Here is a 21,230-nt window from a genome sequence, read left to right as displayed (position 1 = left end):
TCGGAGTTCCGATGGAACTCAAAGCTAATGAGCTCCCAAAATACCGTATGCTAGGTAGATATGAGAATATACATATAAGGCTAAGAGGATTGACTCCCTTGAATGATGTGAGATGTCACACTAAATCCCAACCCGCTGCTCGACTAGAGCGTACCACCTTTTAGAACCTTGTTTCTAACATGTTAATTTACAGTCAGTACATAGTATGTAATTGAACAATAAGAGATTTTTCAATATATTGGTAAACCGGTACAGTAACTAAACATTATAATATAAATGGTCAAATGCTTGAAATTATTTTTAATAATTTATATTATGAAATTTAGTATAACAAATCACGTTTTCAGCACACTAAAACATTTATCCTTAGCGATAGAGGGTTGAAAACGGGTAAATACTTGAGTTCGATGTGGAGTCACAGTGATGGTGATGATGATGGTGATGGTGATGGATGTCAAACTTTAAGAACTCCAAATTTAATTATTTTGGCCCATGAACATAATTAGACCGACAAATCTTAAGATTATAGAGTCGTAAACCCAAGAGAAAAGGCATGGACAGTGTGATTCGGTAAGAAAACAATATAATACAATAACAGACAACTCACGTCGCGCCACGTGTAACCTCCTGTGACAAACCCGAGATATTTATCTCCCATTTCCGTTGAGCTCCAGAAGCTTTCCCCCCTTTCCACCGCAAAAGCATTCAACGCCAGAAGAGAGAAGAAGATCAATCGGGATTCCGAAACGATGTCGTGGCAGCAGTACGTCGACGACCACCTGATGTGCGATATCGACGGCAACCGCCTCACCGCCGCCGCTATCCTTGGCCAAGACGGCAGCGTTTGGGCTCAGAGCACCACTTTCCCTGCTGTTCGACTCTCTCTCTCTCTCTCTCTCTCTCTTTTATTCGTGTTTATTTCGCTGTTTAAGTTCTAGATTTACTTCGTTCATCGGATCTGATTTCGAAAAGTAACTTTATCACTGACTGGTTCGGTCGATCGGTTTCTGATCCGATCGTGACGTGCATACTATTGAAACTTGATAAATAATTGATGAACTTAGTTGAAGTGTTTATGTGGTTTTTGATCTGATTAATTCGGAGTAATCGTTCTTGATTTGAATCAGATGCTTGATTTACTTTTACTGTATTCCTGTTTGGATTAGAGTGTAAATCTAAATGCTCAGAACAAGTTGGTTTATTTATTTTTGGGTATGTTGCCGAATATATTGTTCGCCGGCGTGATTTTGTTGTTTGATTGTTGTTATAGTTTAAGCCTGAGGAGATTGCCGCAATTCTGAAAGATTTCGATCAACCCGGAACACTTGCCCCAACTGGATTATTCCTTGGTGGGACGAAGTATATGGTGATCCAGGGTGAAGCCGGCGCTGTCATTCGAGGAAAGAAGGTGAGGTTTTGGAATCCTGCTCTTACCAGATGCCATTGCTTCTAGCTTAAATTCAGATTTTGTGGAATACAGAACTCCTTTGTCGTATGAATGTCATTTTGATTGATTGCGGTTCAGTGTTGCTACTTAGATTTTGCGTCGAAGATGGGGAGATTTGGAAACCACATAATGCTACTTTATAGGTGCAGATGTTTGATTTTGTTTTTCTCTTTGATATTTCTATTGACGTGATGCGTCTACTATATCAGGGTTCGGGTGGAATGACTATCAAGAAGACCAGCCAGGCCCTGTTAATCGGTATATATGACGAGCCTGTGACTCCTGGGCAGTGCAACATAGTTGTTGAGAGGCTGGGCGATTACCTGATCGAGCAGGGTCTCTAATTGCGTCGGTGAGTTGATTATCTCCCCAATGGCCTCCTGTGATTTGCTGTTTTCATTTCTGGGTTTTTGCATCAACTGGAATTCGCGTTGATTTCGTTCTTTTGTTTGACAGTTACTATTTAATTTGAAGTCTTGGTGAATTTGGTTTGAAAACAAAGTTGTTGCTGCTTGGGATGTGATGGATATTATGTGTAAAAGCCGTTTGTCTTTGCATTCCGGGATCTCTGGATATGGATTGTCGTTGTGAATGAGTGTCTTAATTTTACAATTATCATCCCTAAAATTTATTTTGTTCCTTTCACTGGAAAACGCATGTAATTGCTGTCGTTATCTCCGGAATGCCTTGCGTATTTGTACTAAGTAGTTTGGTTTATCAGAACATGAGTTGGGCGAAAGACGGGGAACATTATTTGCTTTGCCTTTTCATTGCTTGTCTGAAGATGTTCACTTTTGGGTTTTTGAGTAAGTTTGTGGATTTCCAGAATGCAATTAACAAGTGGAATTTGTGGATTTCCAATGGGGTCGAATCACCGAGCCATTTGCTGAGTTTGTTGATGTGAGGGTATTTGAGCAATCTTTATTACTGTTATGCGTCTAACGACGTGTTTTATATATGTATTTATTGTGAAATTTATCATCTTACAAAGGAAAAACTTAGAAGTCGAAAATTCCCAGATGCTTAAGAAGGCGGCTACTAATTCTATACCCTCATACATCCGGCTTTGGAAGCCGTTCTCTGCTTCTCATCAGCACTCTTGACTGAGGTTTACCATCACCTCCCTTCGTAGTTGAAGTGGAGAGATCTATATTTGGGCCCCACCCATAACCCTAACGCCCTAGCTAGGTACACTTATATAGCACTCTTTAGATTTTTTAACTAGGGTTAAAACCTAAAACTTTTAACTGAGAAACTTCTTTTTTTTTTTTTCCAACCTTTCTAGGTTAAATTTTGTGGTAATAGGGTAATAGGAAGATAGCCTTTGTGGTAAAAAAAAAAAAAAAAATTAGGATTTAAGTTCAAAATTGAAAATTTCGTCAACTTTCAATTTTGAATCTAAATCCTAGTAGACTTCACTACAAGAATTTAAATCCTAATTTTTTGATCACAGGGGTACCTTCCGACCATACTATCACCACATGAACTATCAATCCAATGAAGCTTAAATTTTTAGCCCGAGAATATTCAAGGATGAATTTAAGATTTTTTTTTTAAGTAACTTTTCTTAAAAAAATTGTGTAGATTATCCTAATTTAATTTTATAAACATTTTAATTGAAAAATATTTAGATTTCGATAAATATTGAAAAATCTCTAAACCAACATTAGAAAACTCGTGGAACATTATGGAAGAATATGAAACACATAAAATATTTTTGTTTAATTACTTTAGTCGTTGGATTTGAATTTAGATCGTTAATTTTTTTTTTTCGTTAGATTTGACTATATTAAATTTTAACCGTTAGATTCTATGAATTTATAAATATAAAATTATAAAAAGTACATATATATGGTGGAGCTTCACTAACCCAGGGGAAATCCTGGGCTAAATTTGCCTCATAAATAAGTTTTGGGTTAAAACTTATATTTGTTTCAAGGGTTGGAGCAAATTTGAGTAGGTTTAAAACTTAAATTTTAAGTTTTACTTCAAGAATTGAAGTAGATATTAGGAAACACGTATGGGAAGTGATGATAATACTTAACTATGAGAATGGGAAGCCTTAAGAGGTGCTTATATGTAGGCGAGGATTTTGGCTTTAGTTGAAGTTAAGACCATTAACTTCCCAAGATTCAATATTGTGATGAAAGAATTTTGTAATGGTATTTTTTTTTTATTGAGAGCAAAATTCGTACCAGAGTACATATACATAATTATTTTCTGCTATCAAGTTTGTTGAACATTCATTGTTATGAATCATTACATCGACAGAATTAAATGTGCATTTAACATGTATGAAGTCATGGAGCAAAAGGCAATCATTTGTGTTGTAAAATAAGAACTAAGCGCGGGGAATCATTTCTTTTATTCATTTTGAAATTGGCACGAGAAGACCAATTAAATAAAGATATTAAAACGCTATTTCAAAAACGCAAATAATCTTTTCAATGACGGAAGAATAAAAGTATCACAAAAATATCAAACTTTAGTATAACATTGGGATAAAAAAATTTTGATATATGAAAATTTAAAAACCATGATACTTGAAAGTAATGAAGTGTAAATTACCTTTAATATTAATATAAATTACCAAAACAAATGCTTGGTGTAGAAGAGGTCTTATTTTACTTCTCACATATATTTTTAATTTTCGATCGTCGAATCGGATGAATTGAAGAAGATCAACGGACAGAAATTATCAAGGGTGTGTGAGAAGTAAAATGGTATGTATGGATAGCACACCCCTCTCTATATATGAGAGAGTGTAGAAATGTAAAAGTGTGTGGTGTGCTTGAACTCTAAACACAGAGCCGACTTTTGAGTTTTAAGAAACACCAAATTATGAAATAAATAAAAATAAGTGTGGACTCTATTGGAACCGATCTCTGAATTTTAAGGTTTAAATTTTTTTCTCCTTCTCCTCGCCAAAAGGGTAGTGGAGATCATTATGCACCCGAGAATGCTGCCACTTTCGTCAAGTTGGACCTGCTGGAGAAGTTAAAGCTCCGAGTTTCTACCACTGTGGGTAAATCCATTGTTTTTGCTGAACTTTGCCATTTGATGTTAGCTTTTCCGACGCTCCGGGAGACTTGAAGATGCTAATGCCATACGAAGCTCTAGTTTATGTCATCCCTAAAAGAGAAAGAGCTTCGTATGACACTAGCGTCTTCAGAGCTTTCCCATCCTCACAGATGACATCCTCCAGAGTTCCTTATGACTTTAGCGTCTTCAGGGCCATGATGGATGTCAAACTTTAAGAACTCCAAATTTAATTATTTTGGCCCATGAACATAATTAGATTTAGACCGACAAATCTTAAGATTATAGAGTCGTAAACCCAAGAGAAAATGCATGGACCCGATTCACACTGGATTCGGTAAGAAAACAATATAATACAATAACAGACAACTCACGTCGCGCCACGTGTAACCTCCTGTGACAACCCGAGATATTTATCTCCCATTTCCGTTGAGCTCCAGAAGCTTTCCCCCCTTTCCACCGCAAAAGCATTCAACGCCAGAAGAGAGAAGAAGATCAATCGGGATTCCGAAACGATGTCGTGGCAGCAGTACGTCGACGACCACCTGATGTGCGATATCGACGGCAACCGCCTCACCGCCGCCGCTATCCTTGGCCAAGACGGCAGCGTTTGGGCTCAGAGCACCACTTTCCCTGCTGTTCGACTCTCTCTCTCTCTCTCTCTCTCTCTCTCTTTTATTCGTGTTTATTTCGCTGTTTAAGTTCTAGATTTACTTCGTTCATCGGATCTGATTTCGAAAAGTAACTTTATCACTGACTGGTTCGGTCGATCGGTTTCTGATCCGATCGTGACGTGCATACTATTGAAACTTGATAAATAATTGATGAACTTAGTTGAAGTGTTTATGTGGTTTTTGATCTGATTAATTCGGAGTAATCGTTCTTGATTTGAATCAGATGCTTGATTTACTTTTACTGTATTCCTGTTTGGATTAGAGTGTAAATCTAAATGCTCAGAACAAGTTGGTTTATTTATTTTTGGGTATGTTGCCGAATATATTGTTCGCCGGCGTGATTTTGTTGTTTGATTGTTGTTATAGTTTAAGCCTGAGGAGATTGCCGCAATTCTGAAAGATTTCGATCAACCCGGAACACTTGCCCCAACTGGATTATTCCTTGGTGGGACGAAGTATATGGTGATCCAGGGTGAAGCCGGCGCTGTCATTCGAGGAAAGAAGGTGAGGTTTTGGAATCCTGCTCTTACCAGATGCCATTGCTTTTAGCTTAAATTCAGAGATTGTGGAATACAGAACTCCTTTGTCATATGAATGTCGTTTTGATTGATTGCGGTTCAGTGTTGCTACTTAGAGTTTCCGTCGAAGATGGGGAGATTTGGAAACCACATAATGCTACTTTATAGGTGCAGATGTTTGATTTTTTTTTTCTCTTTGATATTTCTATTGACTTGATGCGTCTACTGTATCAGGGTTCGGGTGGAATTACTATCAAGAAGACCAGCCAGGCCCTGTTAATCGGTATATATGATGAGCCTGTGACTCCTGGGCAGTGCAACATAGTTGTTGAGAGGCTGGGCGATTACCTGATCGAGCAGGGTCTCTAATTGCTTCGGTGAGTTGATTATCTCCCCAATTGCCTCCTGTGATTTGCTGTTTTCATTTCTGGGTTTTTGCATCAACTGGAATTCGCGTTGATTTCGTTCTTTTGTTTGACAGTTACTGTTTAATTGAAAAAGATATTGGAGAGGACAAAGTTGTAGGTGTATGAATTATAGCCCAATATCCACCCTATTTATGGACATTGGAAACTAAAGATAAGAAGTGTCATGTAGATAAAAATCCTATCTAAAATTTCTAGAACCAATTACATCTCGACACGTGGCACTCAAAATCCTATTTGAAAAATTATTAAGATTACATATCAACAAGAAATCTGAAGAGTTACTCATATATCGACACGTGTCACTTGAAATCGGAGAAGTAAAATTATTGAGATTCCATATTGATAAGAAATCTGCAAAGTTACTCACATATCGACACATGGCACTCGAAATCCGAGACGTAAAATTATTGAGATTCCATATCGACAACAAATCTGGAAAGTTACACACTTTAAAGAAACGTGTCACTCTATTCGAAAAATTATTGAGATATCTCATTGTCCATACGGTCGTTGAGGATCCTGCCGATGGTGGCCCACTTATTTCCGTACTTGGCATGCGCCTCGTCGGTGATCTGATCCTCTTCATGAGTGAAGGCCCGTTGCTTCACCTCCAGCGAGAGGTAGTTGTACCACTGTTGCCGGCAGGACTTGCCTGATCGTCCTGGCATCAACTTGCTTGTTTAAGGACGATCAGGCAAGTCCTGCCGGCAACAGTGGTACAACTACCTCTCGCCGGAGGTGAAGCAATGGGCCTTCACTCATGAGGAGGATCAGATCACCGACGAGGCGTATGCGAAGTACGGAAATAAGTGGGCCACTATCGGCAAGCTCCTCAACGACCGTACGGACAATGAGATATCTCAATAATTTTTCGAATAAAGTGACATGTGCCTTTAAAGTGTGTAACTCTCCAGATTTGTTGTCGATATGGAATCTCAATAATTTTACGTCTCGGATTTCGAGTGCCATGTGTCGATATGTGAATAACTATGCAGATTTCTTATCGATATGGAATGTCAATAATTTTACTTCACCGATTTCAAGTGACACGTGTCGATATATGAGCAACTCTTCATATTTCTTGTTGATATGTAATCTTAATAATTTTTCAAATAGGATTTTGAGTGCCACGTGTCGAGATGTAATTGGTTCTGGAAATTTTAGATAGGATTTTTATCTACATGACACTTCTTATCTTTAGTTTCCAATGTCCATAAATAGGGTGGATATTGGGCTATAATTCATACACCTACAAATTTGTCCTCTCCACTATCTTTTTCAATTCAATCTTTTCAAGTAATACTATAGTGGAGATTGTGTTCTTTAATGTTGTTTAAATTTAATATTATTTAATATTATTTACCGTACCATCTGGCCGACAGCTATAAGCATATTCTGGCCGGGGGCATGAACCACTCCCTTCAACCTTAGGTGTACACTATAAAAGATGTGATATCCGTTCTTGCTCCCGAAAGAAAAAATCCAAACAAAATCAGCATGGTTCATCTGAACGGCAACGTGGCTGCATGGAGGTTGTCCAAGATGTGCTTCAGACATAGGAAACACAATGCCAAAGATTTTCGAGTGATTCTGAAGGAGGGTGTCAAGATGGCCAATGAGTTGTCAAACTCCACATGTATCCGGATAATGCCTCTGAATTCTCCAAGATAGATCATTTGGAGAAACCCGAGATGCGCATTTTCGACTCAGTGTGCAAGCTCACCGTGTTTGCGAAGCTTTCCCACATCCTTCTAGCTCTTCCTACTCTGAGGGAGGCACTCAAGACGTTGACTCCGTATGAGGCCTTGGATTACATGTTGAAGAAAGGGGGAGAGAAGTGGGACGGATGAGTTGACAAATGGCTGGTGCAGGTTGATAAGGACATGGTGCGTGGAGAGGCAAATGGAGAGAAACCAGAGGAATCAGATGGAGAAAGCAAATCCAAGAAGGAAAAGGAATCGGCAGGAGAGAGCAAGGTATCTTTGGGCGGAGACGAATGAACGGGTAATACTAATTTTTTTGTTTAGTATTACCCGGTCATTCGTCTCCGCCCGAAGATACCTTGCTCTCTCTTACCGATTCCTCTTCCTTATTTTATTCGCTCTCTCCTTCCGATTCCTTTTCCTTCTTGGATTTGCTTTCTCCGACCGATTCCTCTGGTTTCTGTCCCTTTGCCTCTCCACATATCTCCTTGCACCAACCATTTGTCATCTCATCCCTAGAGCGGTCTTGTTGTTTGTAGCCCCTACTCGGGTCCCATTTCTCTCCCTCTTTCTTCAACATGCAATCTAGGGCCTTATACGGAGTCAACGTCTTGAGCGTCTCTATCAGAACAGGAAGAGCCATAAGGATGTGGGAGAGCTCCACAAACATGGTGAGCTTGCAAACGGCGTCGAAAATGCACATCTTGGGTTTCTCCAATGGATCTATCTTGGAGAACTTTTTTTGTTTTTTTGAAATTTGCAGGAATACGGATGATCAAGGCGAGCCCTGGAAAAATACTATTTTCAGAAGGACTTTGTTTAAAATTTTGTTTGGACTTTTCCTATTTGAAGTTTGTTTATTTGAGACTTGATGGAACAGTTGAATATTTTTATTAATGATGGGAATGCTAGCTTAGCCTTTGATGTTGAATTTGTCATAAGGAGACCTAATGAAAATCGTTTGAAAATTTTGTGTTCAAATATGGTTTTTTGTTAAAGTGAATAGTATTGAGAGCTTTTCGTTAAAGTTCCCTTCTTCATATATATGTTTATTATATTTTGTTGCCTTGCTTTTTTATTAATTGTCCAAATTTTGCACAATGATTGGGTTAAATATGGTCCAAAAATTAGATGTGATTCATCCTATCAAGATGAGTACTGTAGGCACAAAAATACGAGGCCCGGTGATTACCAGACAAAGGAACAGTGTGCTGATGTTTTTCAGTACATACTCCCTTATGCAAGGGCTTCTTCTTTGAGCTCCTCCCCTCTCTCTCCCTTTTTTTTTTTTCTAAAATTCCATGTGTTTGCATACATTGCATGTGCCTATGCTCACCATTACAATTTATCACAAGGGTTCTAATGACAAGGCGTTGTAGCATTCTTTATTCGCTGGATTGATTGACTAATGAATGATAAGACTTTATTGCTAGTATTCTCTAATGTTTTGACTATGTGTATGATTCGTGTAATAAAAATGTATCAGCCTATGCCCGTCATCTTTTGCATCTGCCTATGCTCTTCATCATTTGTTTTCGTTTATGCCATTGGACCAATTCATAAGCCTCCTATATTTGCCATGGAGCTTCGCCTATTCATACATAGTTATATACCCACAATTTGAAATTTTGTGTAGTTAAAGGATAGAACTGATCAATCCCATTGAACATGGGAGGAAGGAAGTGTATCGAATTGCCAAAAGAAACTGAACATTATATGGATGCATATGCCTCAAATGCATGTTTGTTGTCTATCATTCTGATTTGTGAATTCTGCAGAAACCAAAAGATTTTTGTCTCGAAAAGTTTCATTTTGTAATGATCCTGTTTACAGGAAGTAGACTTGTTGGATTTGAAAGGCAAGGCAACCATTGGTTTTTGTGTACGAGTCTTTTGTGACCGACCCAAAAGAAAGTTCAAGCAAGCAGTGCTGGAATTTATTGGTTGCCGAGGAAGTGAAGGCTATTTCTCAACGTGTTTCCCAAGTGAAGAACTGGATTGATCAATCTGGGGATTCTGTAAGTCAATCGATATTCATGTATAAATAGCTTTCATGCTCGATCATGCTTACCTCAAACTGTAAAACTCGGTACATTTTTTCCGATCAAACAAAGAATTAGGTTTTCACAAGTCAATAACTTTATGGATCAGTCTACATATTTTGTAATTTCATGTGTTGTGCAGTATGTAATTATATCATATGCTTGCAGGACACTATTCGGATGAGCAGCACAGGTGATATGCAATGCTTGCTCTTGTCAGTAGTGTACAACATTGCAAGCATATTCCTCTCTAAGAAGTCCTCAGGTCCGGTAAATACTGATCAAATCGAAAGAAGTTGGTTCATTGAAGCTTCCGTCGCATTCTGCAAGATTCAGCACCTCAACGCCATGATAAATATTAAAACTCAAGTGAGTCTTGTCAACTCAAGTTGGTCATACAACGAACTCTCTCACGAATATTTTTTTTGTTACGTTCTCTTTAACTTTTTCTAATCCGATCGATGACATGCATAGGATTTGAACTTGATAGAGAAATGATGAACTTAATTAAAGTGTTTATGTGGTTTTTTATCTGATTAACTCGGAGTAATTGTTCTTGATTTGAATCAGATGCTTGATTTACTTTTACTGTATTACTGTTTAGATTCGAGTGTAAATCTAAACGCTCAGAACACATTGTTTAGATTTTGAAACCACGTACTGCTACTTTATAGGTGCAGATGTTTGATTTTGTTTAACTCTGTGATATTTCTATTGACGTGATGGGTCTACTATGTCAGGGGGTTCGGGTGGAATTACCATCAAGACGATCAGCCAGGCCCTGTTAATCGGTGCATATGATGAGCCTGTGACTCCTGGGCAGTGCAACAAAGTCGTTGAGAGGCTGGGCGATTACCTCACCGAGCAGGGTCTCTAATTGCTTCGGTGAGAGTTGATTATCTCCCCTTTCCCCTCCTGTGATTTGCTGTTTTTGGAGACTTGGCTTGCATCGGCCGGAATTCACGTTGAATTCCTTCTTTTGTTTGACCGTTACTATTTAATTTCGACTCATGCTCTGGATATGGAATGTCTTTGTGAATGATAGTCTTTTAATTTTACAATTATTATCCCCAAAGTTTATTTTCTTCCTTCTTATACTTGAAAACATATGTAATTGGTGTCGTTATCTCCCGAATGCCTACGTGAAACGGGTGTTTGTACTATGTAGTTTGGTTTACCAGACCATGAGTTGGGCGAGCTTGTCTAAAGATATTCACCACTTTCGAGTTTTAAGTGGTGAATTTTATCATGAGTAATGCTAGGGACACTAAATTATAAACAAAATTTGCACATTTGTCAAATTTGGGTGAGCTTGTCCGGAATTAACCGCGCCATTTGTCAAATTCACTTTGAATTTTATCATTGTTACAAAGGAAACACTTCAAAGTCGAAAATTCCCAGATGCCTTATTCACTACTTTTGAAGTTGTCTAACTTTGATATTTTGTCATTCAGTATTACGGTCTGGTGGTATTTCTTTTCGCTTGGGAGTGAGAGGTATTGGGTTCAAATCTCATGGATGACGAATTCGGTACCAAATTAGGTTACCCATTTTGTGTGATTTAGCCGAACTTTTCCTTTCAAATCATCACACACAAATTCCAAGTTAATGGGTCTTTTGACCTATTAATTATCCAAACCCAAACGGTATCAAGCCTACAACTCCCAACTCCAAATTCCAAATTTTCTAATGGTACGAAAACCATCAATGTCTTCAATGCGCCAATCACCCACTCGATCAAGTTCTTGAATTCGAAATCGTACAAAGGGCCCAAATCCTTTCAAATTAATCCGTCATTCAAATATCAAGCCAAAAATGACACAAGCCACGTGAAGTCTCAAATGGCACGAAGCCATGTCAAGTCTCAAACGGCACGAAACCGTGTTAAGTCTCAAACGGCATAGAGTTGTCCCAAATTTCTCAAGTAACACAAAATCATTCTAAAATGGCAAAAAGCCAATCCAAAATCCAAATGGTACAAAACCCATCAAAATCAAATCACGCTAGAACTACGCCGGTTTGATTCCGTCAAGGATACATAAGTAATCTAGAAATTCAATCTAGACGCAACCGCACAAATCCAGAAGTACCAAATTTTAGTGAGGTCATTCACTTGCTAGAAGCCCCAAAAATTCAAACCATTAACGAACTAGGTCTTTTGATTTTATCAAGGATACGTAGGCAGTCTAGTAGTACGTCGTTTGATATCGAGATAATTTTTCGAGAGTTGTCGATGCAATTTTCGGGTTTCGCCAGATGGTAGCAGTGGCGCTGGACGAGGACACGCACTCGAGTGGCCTAACCTCCCACAACGGTAGCCGAAAATTCTCAACCCTTCATACTTGAATCGAATCACATAGGAGCCCCTAGCTGGGCATGGTACCGAACAACATGTAATTAAGGGCCGTAATGCGTCAAAATCCACCCTTAATCTCAGGAAGCCTGGAAGTCCAACCTCTGCTGGATCTTCAACTTGAAGAACTCTCGGTTCGGTAAGCAGAGATTAAATTTGACGACAAATAAATGTTTACATCGATCTTCCACAAGAAGATTGAATAAAAACTCGTGGAAAAGCATACCACATCTATGACTACCTCCAATTCGATACCACAAAAGTAATTAAGCCACTCCGTTGCATCGACAAAAGCATATGGAATTAAGAGTGCATTTCATGTCACGTTGGAATTATGAAGAGATTACAAACCATGTATGAAAAAGCAATGAAAACAACAAATAAGACATAAGAAAGGGTTTCACAATATCCAGAGCTTTGAGCAAGCCATTGTTGAGGATGTTCATTTTTGAACCGGACCACTGCAAGTCGAGCCTTTCTTTAACGCACCAATGTCCACCTCAACACCACAATAAAGTTCCAAGAAAAGGCGGCAAGACAAACCGACGGGACTGTTACACCCATCAAATAGGGTTGTCTAGCATAAAAACAATAAAAATAAATAAACATGAAGAGGTTTTCATTCAAAATATTGGCTTGATTTCTCTATTTAATCGCAATATCACGCAGAAGTTGATTTTATTCATAGGAACTGATTAACAAGTGCTCTAGTTATATCATTCGGTTTCCGATTCCAGAAAACTGATGGAGATCATGTAAAAGCTATAAGCCACGTGCAAGACGAAACTTGTATATGGTACTAGAAGAAGAAGAAGAAGACCGAGACAAGTATAAATACCTCAATCGCAGACATAAGCAATTTTTTGCAGCCACAAAGCTCAAATCCCTCACAAGGCAAGTATCCGGAAGGAGTCCCGTATTTATCATACTCGGAATATAAATTACTCTGAAACGCAGCTCCTTCAACGTCTGAAGGACGAACAACCCTAACAGGGCCGCCGTTCGAATATCTCACCACCACCTCATCAGGGGCACTAGGACCTAACAGAATTAATTTAGATATTATCATTACATAATAGTTTTGTAATTACACAGAGAGAACTGATGATAGACCACGAAATGAAATGATACCGGCAATTAATTACGAGATAAACCTAATTAACGTGACGGGGAAGTGCGGATCATCAAGATTAATAATATCAAAGTGTTGAAGCCCCACCCACCCAGCAGCATGCAACGAAATTGAAAACAACTAAATTCGTACGTACTCTTTAAACTTGTGCCAGAGGAACGGGAACGGAAGCGGGAGGATCTGAATCCTGCAGATTAAACATGAAATTCTTTTATCAGGTTAGGTTAGGGTTTTGGGAAAACCCCCAAAATTATGCAAATGAATAATTAACTACCAAGCCAAACCAAACCATAGTTTTATATACGGATCCCAAAAAAGAAGGGAAAACCAAGGCGGCTATTAAAGGAAGATCGACCAAAACCTTGCGAGCCACAGATAAGATGGAGAAATCAGCTGGGATCAACAACATAAAACATAAACAGATCGAATTTCCGTGTTTTCTCACCTCCGGAGCGGGAACCAGAACGGCCGCCGCCGCCGCCACGACCCATTTTGCTCACTGACGAGGACACAACCCAAAACAACCCAACCGTCGGAGGGCGCCGGCTCTAGGGTTTTAGCTTTTCGTATCTTTGTTCACTTCCAGTCTCCTCAGGGTGGAGAAATTGTTATGACATGTGATTCTCAATTTTTTTATTTTTTATTTTAACCTGTGATTCTGAATTGCGAGGCTTAAATATTAAAATGATCTCGGTGTTATAGTCATATAGTCAACTTAGTTGCCGTATTTTTGAATTGACTAATTTAATTCTCGTGTTTGTCTATGTTAGCTAATTATGAACATTTCATTCCATCTCTTTTAAAAAATTTATATGAAAAATTATACTAGATATAATTATCCTTTCTCTTTACATAAAGATAAAAATCAATAAGAAATAACACATATAAGAGATAAAACTTCTAATCTGAAAAATGATTAAGGTTGTGACGTAGAAAAAATAGGGGGTAGTGTTAGGGAGGAGGTTGGGGAGTTGGAAGGGGAACAATTTTTCTTTTAATTTTAATTTAATTTAATTTTTAAATATTTTCAATAGAATAAATAATTTAATAAATAAGTTTATAATAATTTATATATTTTTTTACAAAAATTAGATGAAAATATTCTTAATTGGTTAAAGGAGATAAACACAATGATCAAATTGGCCAAATTGAAAACATATGGACTAAATTGACTCAATGACTAAAACATAGGGACCATTTTAACATTTCAACTTAATTGTGATTATTAAATAAGGCTTGTTAACATCTCACGTATTGTTGAATACAATCTACATACTTAATACACCCCACATTTGGCTTTTCAATCAAAGTTTATCTTAATGCACCCCACATTTGTTTTTTCAATCAAAGTTTATCTTAATGCATCCCATATACTTGGAACAAACAATATTATCTATACTAAACGGGTGGAAAAATAAGAGACTAAGTTAAACCTCATAATGAGCTAACAATGAGCCAACAATATGGTGAGATGTCCAGATTTATTAGAAAAAAAACATCAAATAACCATGGTGCTTTCCCTGTGGCTCATTTGCTTTTAGAGGAGGCTGCTAGTAGAGGTATTTTGTCTCAGGATGCATTTGTTAAGTTCTTGGGGTTGGAAGGGATTACAAGGAATTGGGGGAAGGATATGAGCACCAAATGTTGCCTCTTTCTTGCTGAACTTTATTATAATCTTGGGTCATTGTCTTCCGATGTTTCCAGGCTATCTGAATTCATGTCTAGGCATCTTATCATCTTTGTAAAATTATTGAATCAGTAGCCGTGGAAGATGAAATTATTTTTAGGCTTGAGAGATTCTTTGGTACTGATGGAATATCCGTGAACACCTCTGTTTGCCAGGATGTATCATTAGATGGTTCTCCTTTAACAAGTAACACTTCCTTCTGGGTTTGATTTTTCTGGTTTGGTGGACGGTATCTATTTTGGATGGCAACAAGGAAAAAGCCCACCAAGAATTCTATATTTCCTTGTCTCTTTTGGAAAAGAAGGAAAATACGAATGATTCCCAATGTGTGATCCGCCTTCCATATTGCAAGGTTGTTAAAGAGTTAAATCATTTACAGAATTCTCCATGAAATTAACATTTTAAAGGTTGATTTCTTAATGCATGGAGAAGACTTAATGTTCCCCCTGATGCATTACCCTTGCGCATAGCGGATAAAGGCGGAGAGGAAATTACTTCTGTTGAACCATCAGCACTCAACATTTTAATCAAGGCATACGAGAACACAAGGCGAGAACACAAGGATGACCCTCATTTTGTGTGAAGATAAGCTCTCAGAAAAGGCTATGAGTGTTGATGTTTATTTGAATTGCCATCAGCGGAAATTGCAAATCCTTATGGCAGCTGCAGAGATTGATGAATGCTGAAATCAGGATCAAACACTTACTATGCTTCTTTCTGACAAAGACACACAAGAAAGTTCAAGCAAGCAGTGCTGGAATTTATTTGTTGCCGAGGAAGTGAAGGCTATTTCTCAATGTGTTTCATGAGTGAAGAACTGGATTGATCAATCTGGGGATTCTGTAAGTCAATCGATATTCATGTATAAATAGCTTTGATACTCGATCATGCTTACCTCAAACTGTAAAACTCCGAACATTTTTTCCAATCAAACAAAGAATTAGGTTTTCACAAGTCAATAACTTTATTGATCAGTCTAGAGATTTTGTAATTTCATGTTTTGTGCAGTATGTAATTATATCTTATGCTTGCAGGGCACTATTCGGATGAGCAGCACAGGTGATATGCAATGCTTGCTCTTGTCAGTAGTGTACAACATTGCAAGCATATTCGTCCCTAAGAAGTCCTCTGGTCTGGTAAATACTGATCAAATTGAAAGGAGTTGGTTCATTGAAGCTTCCATCGCATTCTGCAAGATTCAGCACCTCAACACCATGATAAATGTTAAAACTCAAGTGAGTCTTGTCAGCTCAAGTTGGTCATACAACGAATTCTCTCACGAATATTTTTTTTTTTTTGTTACGTCCTCTTTAACTTTTTCTAAATTTTCAGACTTTGCCTCGTAGGTGGACTTAATTGTGACACTGCATGATTTACTCGCTGAGTATGGGCTTTGCTGTGCCGGGCAGGGTGGTGAAGTGGAGGAAGGAAATTTTCTTAAGTTCGCAATTAAGCATCTGTTGGCCTTGGATATGAAGTTTAAATCTAACGTTAACTCATCAAACCAGGAAACAACTCAATCCAGTGAGCAGCTTTGCCTAAATTGTCCTACCAAAATGTCTCTAAATGAATCAAAATCAGATACTGATTTGGAAATGGTGCACACTGGAATAGATTAGACCAGTGCTGCAGGAAAGGGTGCTTCTGAAGGGATACCTTCCAAAATCACTTCACTTGATAATGCCATAGATAAAGACAGCATGGGACTGGAAGGTGGAAAGCGACATGTAGATGGATCTGGTGACAAGTTCAACAGATCTGAAGAAGAAAGTGATCAATTAAATGAAGCCGAGATGAGCTCATTGAAGATGACAGTGAGGAACTTGAGTTAAAAATTGATTATGCATGGGATCAGTGCTTCTTCTGCTTATATGATCTAAATATTAGATCTGATTCATCCTATGAAGATGAGTTAGTTGTGCAGAAAAATACTAGCCCAGGTGATTATCAGACAAAGGAACAGTGTGCTGATGTTTTTCAGTACATACTCCCTTATACAAAGGCTTCTTCCGTGAGCTCCTCCCCTCTCCCTCCCTATATTTTATTCCATGTGTATGCATATGTTGCCTGTGCCTCTATGCTCATCATTACAATTTATCCCAAGGGTTCCAATGACAGGGCGTTGTAGCACCCACAGCTTTTTAGTTTCCCCAACCTTTATTTGGCTACTTATATACATGTATGTTGCAGAGGACAGGACTAGTTAAAGTTCGACGAGTACTCAGAGCCACACGCAAACATTTTCCACAACCACGAGAGGATGTATTGGCTGGAAATGCAACAGATAGGTTCTTAGATGACCCTCATTTTGTGTGAAGATAAGCTCTCAGAAAAGGCTGGGTCTGATGTCTTTCTTGAAACCGTAACAATGATTATACTCCAGATGCGAGAGACCTTAAATGACAAAAGACATCACCAGCTGGGAGGTATACATAAATAAATTTTCTAGTTTGTATTTTAAGAATGTAATTGATCTCTCAGATGAACGTTAATTCATAAATTTCGTAATTCATAGAATGATCTGTCTGCTTGTATTATTGAATATTTGCAGCTCGGAGCCGTATCTGGATGTCTGTTGCAACTTGTATTATTTCCTTGCCCTGTCCGAGGAAATGAATGCTACTGATAAATGGCCCGGCTTTGTGCTTACCAACAAAGGGGAAGAATTTGTGCAGCATAATGCAAAGCTCTTCAAATATGATTTACTTTACAATCCTCTACGTTTTCAAAGTTGGCAAAGACTCGGAAATATCTACGATGAGGTAGTGTTTCATTTTATAATGATCCTTTTTACAGGAAGTAGACTTGTTGCTAAATGATGGCATTAAGCACATCAATGTGGCAGGATGGAGGAAGAATGCTACTTTTACCTCATTTTGTGGCTCAGTCTGAGATACACGAGTTATTGGCATTGGTGTACTATGATAGCCTTCAAAGTGTGGTGCCATTTTATGATCAGCGAACTGTTTCACCTGTGAAGGATTCAGCATGGACGATGTTTTGTGAGAACCCAATGGGACATTTTAAAAAAGCTTTTGCTCGTAAGTATGCCCTCTTTTCTATGTAGTTTCACTTTTCCAGACAGAAACCAACCACCTCATGTGCCATAATCAAATGGTGATCTGTCTGTGCTTTCTTCTGTGTCAGGCAAGATCGGTCACATGCTTACTATATCGGAAAGCTCTGTGAAAAGCTCAAGTTCTCTTGTGAGACATCGTTGTCATCTTATGATAAAGCTATTGCTCTAAATCCAACAGCTGTAGATCCAGTCTACCAGATGCATGCTTCGCTTTTGAAGATACTTTGTGCGTGCCGAAAACAAATTCTAGACGCTTTAAAGGTTTTTTCTTCTTAGTGATGTCTACTCGACTGATTTCATTGAAATAGTTTGTGGACTTGGAGACTTTATATCCTACTATTTTATATGTTTTGAAATTAATCTTTGGCCCCTTCATGTTCTTTCAACATATGCCTTTAGTCAATCAAGAAAGGATTCTATCATGAGATCTTAGGTAACATGGGGTCTGAAAATTCATTTTCGCCCAAGGATAAAAGCACACAAGAAAACACTGGGGAGAATGAAGATTTACTCAATTTAGAGGTGTGGAACATGCATTATAGCGACTGTCTTTCTGCCCTTGAAACTTGTGTTGAATGGGAGCTTAGCTTAAACATTTCCATAAGGCTAGATATATGCTTGCTCAAGGTCTGTTTAGAAGGGGGGAAAGTGGTGCATTGGAGAGGGCAAAGGATGAACTCTCCCTTTGCGTCAAATCATTTCGCTCATCATTTACAATAAATATGTGGGAGACTGATAGCACAGCCAAAAAAGGAAGGTACAACTGTAATTCTGTGCAACAGTTAATGTTTTTCGAATGTTAATACGTAAATCTCATTTCAGTAGTTTAAAACAAAACCATTTAAGGGAAAATCCTTCCTGTATATTATTTCAAATGTTACAAGGAAAACCCAATTTCAACAGTTCAGTTTGTTGTCCATGTTTGTTTGTTATCCATGTTGTTAAGTAGCTTGAAATTATGATTCATATAGACCTGATGGGATATATCTTCTCTGTTTATCGGGCGGAAAACTCCTGGTTTCTGGGAGTAAAAAGTCCCTTGAAGTCAACTTACCCCCGAAATTTCTCGAAAATTTATTACTTTGCATTCAGAATTATCTGTTCTATTTGGAACCGTTGGAGAAGACTGGAGACATCTGTACTCTTGACCGTGCTTATATGTCTCTTTGAGCTGATAAGAGGGTAATAATTTGACCTCTACCGTTTAGTCGTTCAATTATGTCATCGTTACTGCTAAAACAGCATCCCTCATCAAGCTGTTCTTGTTCTGTTTCTGATGTACTTTTTTCTCAATTAATTTAAATGCATTGAAGATCGTGTTCCCGTTGCACTAGGGAGGCATGTTAAGGCCCTGATTTCATCCATACGTCGAGCTAAGACTGTTGGCTCTGGTGCGACAAGTAATTCTGAGCACATGTTGGAGAAAGTGTTTGTTTTGTTCACGGAGCGGGGGAACTTATGGCCAGAAATATGTGCTTTGCCTGAGGTTGAAGTGTTTGTTTTGTTCACGAAGTGGGGGAACTTATGGCCAGAAATATGTGCTTTGCCTGAGGTTAAGGCCACTGAAACGTCGGAAAGCAGTTTACATGGGTAAGTTGAATCTTAACTGCTTTTAAGCCTCGATCCGTTTACGTTATTATTTTAAACAAGATGGTTCTCCTTCCAGAGTCTAATGATCTCCTCGTACTTCTGCAGATTTGTTCATGAACATATAACAACATTGGAGAAAAATGGCAAGCTGGACATTCTTGAAGCCATAAACTAGAAGATGCGGAAGAGGTTTAAGAATCCAAAATTGTTAAACAGGAACTGTGCAAAAGTTTGTAGGCATGCTTCCATTGCTTGGTAACGAACTCTTATACTAGGCTTGGCGCAGATCACTCCCAGAGTCTGAAATCACCAGGGAAATTCAGGTCCTTAAGCCATCAGGTATGCCGGAAAATAGCCAGCCGCTTTGTGTTGATCTACAAACAGATGAATCATGGAGTTCAGCGTTCAAGGACCCAGCCTATTTCAAAATTCGTGCAGAAAACAAAATCCTATTTCGTCTAAAATAAAGAATTTGATAGTTAAGAAAGCTTCAGATGAGAATTTGGAGGTCGCGGGCTCTGCTTTGATCTTCTTGTAATTTTTATCGTGAGAGCTCCTGTGTGATTCCCTCATCTGGTGTCAACATGTATTTGGTTCCATCTTGGTTAGCAAAGGATACACAGTTGAGGCCAACCATGGATGGCGCTGAAATCATTGACCATAGCATTCCGAGAAAGCTTCTCTTGCGGGCTTACACATTACTGCGTGGCTGTTACACAAACATCCCTTTTGTTGTAAAGCACCGTGAAGAAAATGCAAAGGTATGGAAACTCACGCGTCAAAACATCTAAATTCTGTGGTAGCTAGATCCTTCTCTTTTTGGGTTTAAACTTGACTTGCAGCAGTCTGAAAACAATCAGAAGGGCCCGATGACACCATTAAATTTGTTTTCTCGTAGTTCTTTTACGTTAAGAAACCCAAACATAATGTCATTTAGAATATGTTCACATAAAAGCAAGAACAACTTCGATACAAGTTTGAGGTAATTAAGGAAATGAATTGGAGTAACCCGTGACAAGTTTATTGTGGTTGTGCTTTGCAGTCTAAACTAAAAAAGGAGCTGGAGCCTCGTCAGTGTCCCCGAACACAAAGGATACCCAACACAGGCACTCTGCACACAGGTTATTCTTCTTCCGTGCGTATTTCATGTTGAACGCAGGGTGCTCGCCTTAAATGGGTTTTGTAGATGTAACATTTTCACTCACGCACCCACTGATGGTTGTAGCTACATTACCGGCTGCAGGTTATGCGAGAGATGGAGCCGACCATACTGGAACCAGTGACGCAGAGGCGGCTCCGGTGAAAACCATAGCATCCACCCCATTTCCTGAGAACTCCATGCAATGTGTCAATCCACCACCTTCCAGCGTGCATCAAGCGGGTTTATTTGTTTCTCCCTTACTGCAGCGATGCAACAACAGCATTACAGAGAGGAACAATACAACAGCAGATGGAAGAGGTTCGGACATAAGTGAATTACATGTAACTGATTGTGTCAGTGTTTTAAATATGTTCTCCTTGTTAATCTCACCAGGCTAA

General features: G+C 38.6%; 3 protein-coding genes and 1 pseudogene across 5 annotated transcripts; 3 read left to right on the top strand and 1 right to left on the bottom strand.

Moving 5' to 3' along the window:
• Positions 1-615: 615 nt before the first annotated feature.
• LOC137717569 (profilin) lies at positions 616-2,459 on the top strand. 2 transcript variants are annotated; one of them, XM_068456975.2, is made up of 4 exons: positions 616-872; positions 1,271-1,408; positions 1,657-1,799; positions 1,904-2,217. In XM_068456975.2, the coding sequence occupies exons 1-3, from the start codon at positions 750-752 to the stop codon at positions 1,789-1,791; spliced, it is 396 nt and encodes a 131-aa protein (XP_068313076.2). In that variant the 5' UTR covers positions 616-749; the 3' UTR covers positions 1,792-1,799; positions 1,904-2,217. The 2 variants fall into 2 exon arrangements, with proteins under 2 accessions (XP_068313076.2, XP_068313077.2); XM_068456976.2 differs by lacking the exon at positions 1,904-2,217 and adding an exon at positions 2,274-2,459 and having other exon boundaries at positions 664-872.
• Positions 2,460-4,916: 2,457 nt separating this feature from the next.
• Positions 4,917-10,938, top strand: LOC148695198 (profilin-like). 2 transcript variants are annotated; one of them, XR_015965332.1, is made up of 6 exons: positions 4,917-5,124; positions 5,527-5,664; positions 5,913-6,055; positions 9,643-9,826; positions 10,019-10,219; positions 10,591-10,938. XR_015965332.1 is itself a non-coding variant. In XM_088698595.1 (4 exons), the coding sequence occupies exons 1-3, from the start codon at positions 5,002-5,004 to the stop codon at positions 6,045-6,047; spliced, it is 396 nt and encodes a 131-aa protein (XP_088554721.1). In that variant the 5' UTR covers positions 4,917-5,001; the 3' UTR covers positions 6,048-6,055; positions 7,489-8,790. The 2 variants fall into 2 exon arrangements, 1 of the variants encoding a protein (XP_088554721.1); XM_088698595.1 differs by lacking the exons at positions 9,643-9,826; positions 10,019-10,219; positions 10,591-10,938 and adding an exon at positions 7,489-8,790.
• A 1,544-nt stretch (positions 10,939-12,482) lies between these two features.
• Positions 12,483-14,009, bottom strand: LOC137716835 (uncharacterized). Its single transcript, XM_088698182.1, has 4 exons — positions 13,781-14,009; positions 13,472-13,522; positions 13,042-13,244; positions 12,483-12,780 (listed from the first exon to the last, which is right to left on the bottom strand). Exons 1-4 carry the CDS (start codon positions 13,824-13,826, stop codon positions 12,646-12,648), a joined length of 435 nt encoding a protein of 144 aa, XP_088554308.1. The 5' UTR covers positions 13,827-14,009; the 3' UTR covers positions 12,483-12,645.
• Positions 14,010-14,785: 776 nt separating this feature from the next.
• Positions 14,786-21,230, top strand: LOC148695197 (calcineurin-binding protein 1-like; annotated as a pseudogene).

This window comes from Pyrus communis, chromosome 8 (assembly GCF_041283825.1).
Source record: "Pyrus communis isolate YQ-2024b chromosome 8, ASM4128382v1, whole genome shotgun sequence".
In the NCBI taxonomy this organism is placed as follows: Eukaryota; Viridiplantae; Streptophyta; class Magnoliopsida; order Rosales; family Rosaceae; genus Pyrus; species Pyrus communis.
This window is presented reverse-complemented; position numbering and strand designations above follow the sequence as displayed.